This window comes from Hippocampus comes, unplaced genomic scaffold (genome assembly GCF_001891065.2).
Source record: "Hippocampus comes isolate QL1 unplaced genomic scaffold, H_comes_QL1_v1.1 C16621476, whole genome shotgun sequence".
NCBI lineage: Eukaryota > Metazoa > Chordata > Actinopteri > Syngnathiformes > Syngnathidae > Hippocampus > Hippocampus comes.
This window is the reverse complement of record NW_017835255.1, coordinates 1-607: the sequence shown is the minus strand read 5'-3', so window position 1 is coordinate 607 and position 607 is coordinate 1. Positions and strand designations below refer to the sequence as shown.

Sequence of the window (607 nt, the reverse complement as noted above, 5' to 3'; positions counted from 1 at the left end):
TTTTTTTTTCTTTTTAAGACAAGTATCTGCACGTCTAAGTACAGAGTATTTCCCCACCTTTGCGAACTAATTTTTTTTTCTTCTTGGGTTGTAGGTCTCTGGCAGTGGGTAGCGGCAGCATGATGTGTCGCGTAGGTAGTGTGGTGGCACCGTTTTGCGTGTACCTGGCCGACGTCTGGATCTACCTGCCTCAGGTTTCTGCTCACAATATTGGGCATTTAGCGTGATTTTTATACTCCAGCAATATTTCTGATTTGATTCTCGTACCATTTTTGTTGGAATATTATGACTTGATCACCAACCCGTTTGTTTGGTTCATTTCAGATTTTAACTCTATTCTTGTCACGAGGACCTCATAAATGTAACGCTTGATTGTCATATTTTGGGTTTTTCTTTTTAAAACGCCCTTGTGGTCTTTTCCAAATGTGTTGTCAGCTCATCGTGGGTATCCTGGCTTTCATCATCGGCATCCTGACGTTGATGCTGCCTGAGACGCTGGGCAAGCCCCTAACGTCCACCTTGAAGGAGGCCGAGGCTCTGGGACAAAGCGACAAGAAGAAGGATGCGGCATGCGGGCTGGAGATGAACCAGCACGCGTGAGCAAAAA

At 45.3% G+C, this 607-nt stretch overlaps 1 protein-coding gene across 1 annotated transcript; it reads left to right on the top strand.

The window, feature by feature from the left end:
* Positions 1 to 21: 21 nt before the first annotated feature.
* LOC109508794 (solute carrier family 22 member 16-like) lies at positions 22 to 607 on the top strand. The gene is made up of 2 exons (XM_019858755.1): positions 22 to 194; positions 436 to 607. Exons 1-2 carry the CDS (start codon positions 120 to 122, stop codon positions 598 to 600), a joined length of 240 nt encoding a protein of 79 aa, XP_019714314.1. The 5' UTR covers positions 22 to 119; the 3' UTR covers positions 601 to 607.

What these genes read in the sequence shown, in the direction of transcription:
- LOC109508794 (XM_019858755.1), top strand. Translation starts at nt 120, where the DNA reads ATGATGTGTCGCGTAGGTAGTGTGGTGGCACCGTTTTGCGTGTACCTG. An exon ending in TCTGGATCTACCTGCCTCAG is followed by an intron (nt 195 to 435) that starts GTTTCTGCTCAC and finishes ATGTGTTGTCAG; the next exon opens with CTCATCGTGGGTATCCTGGC.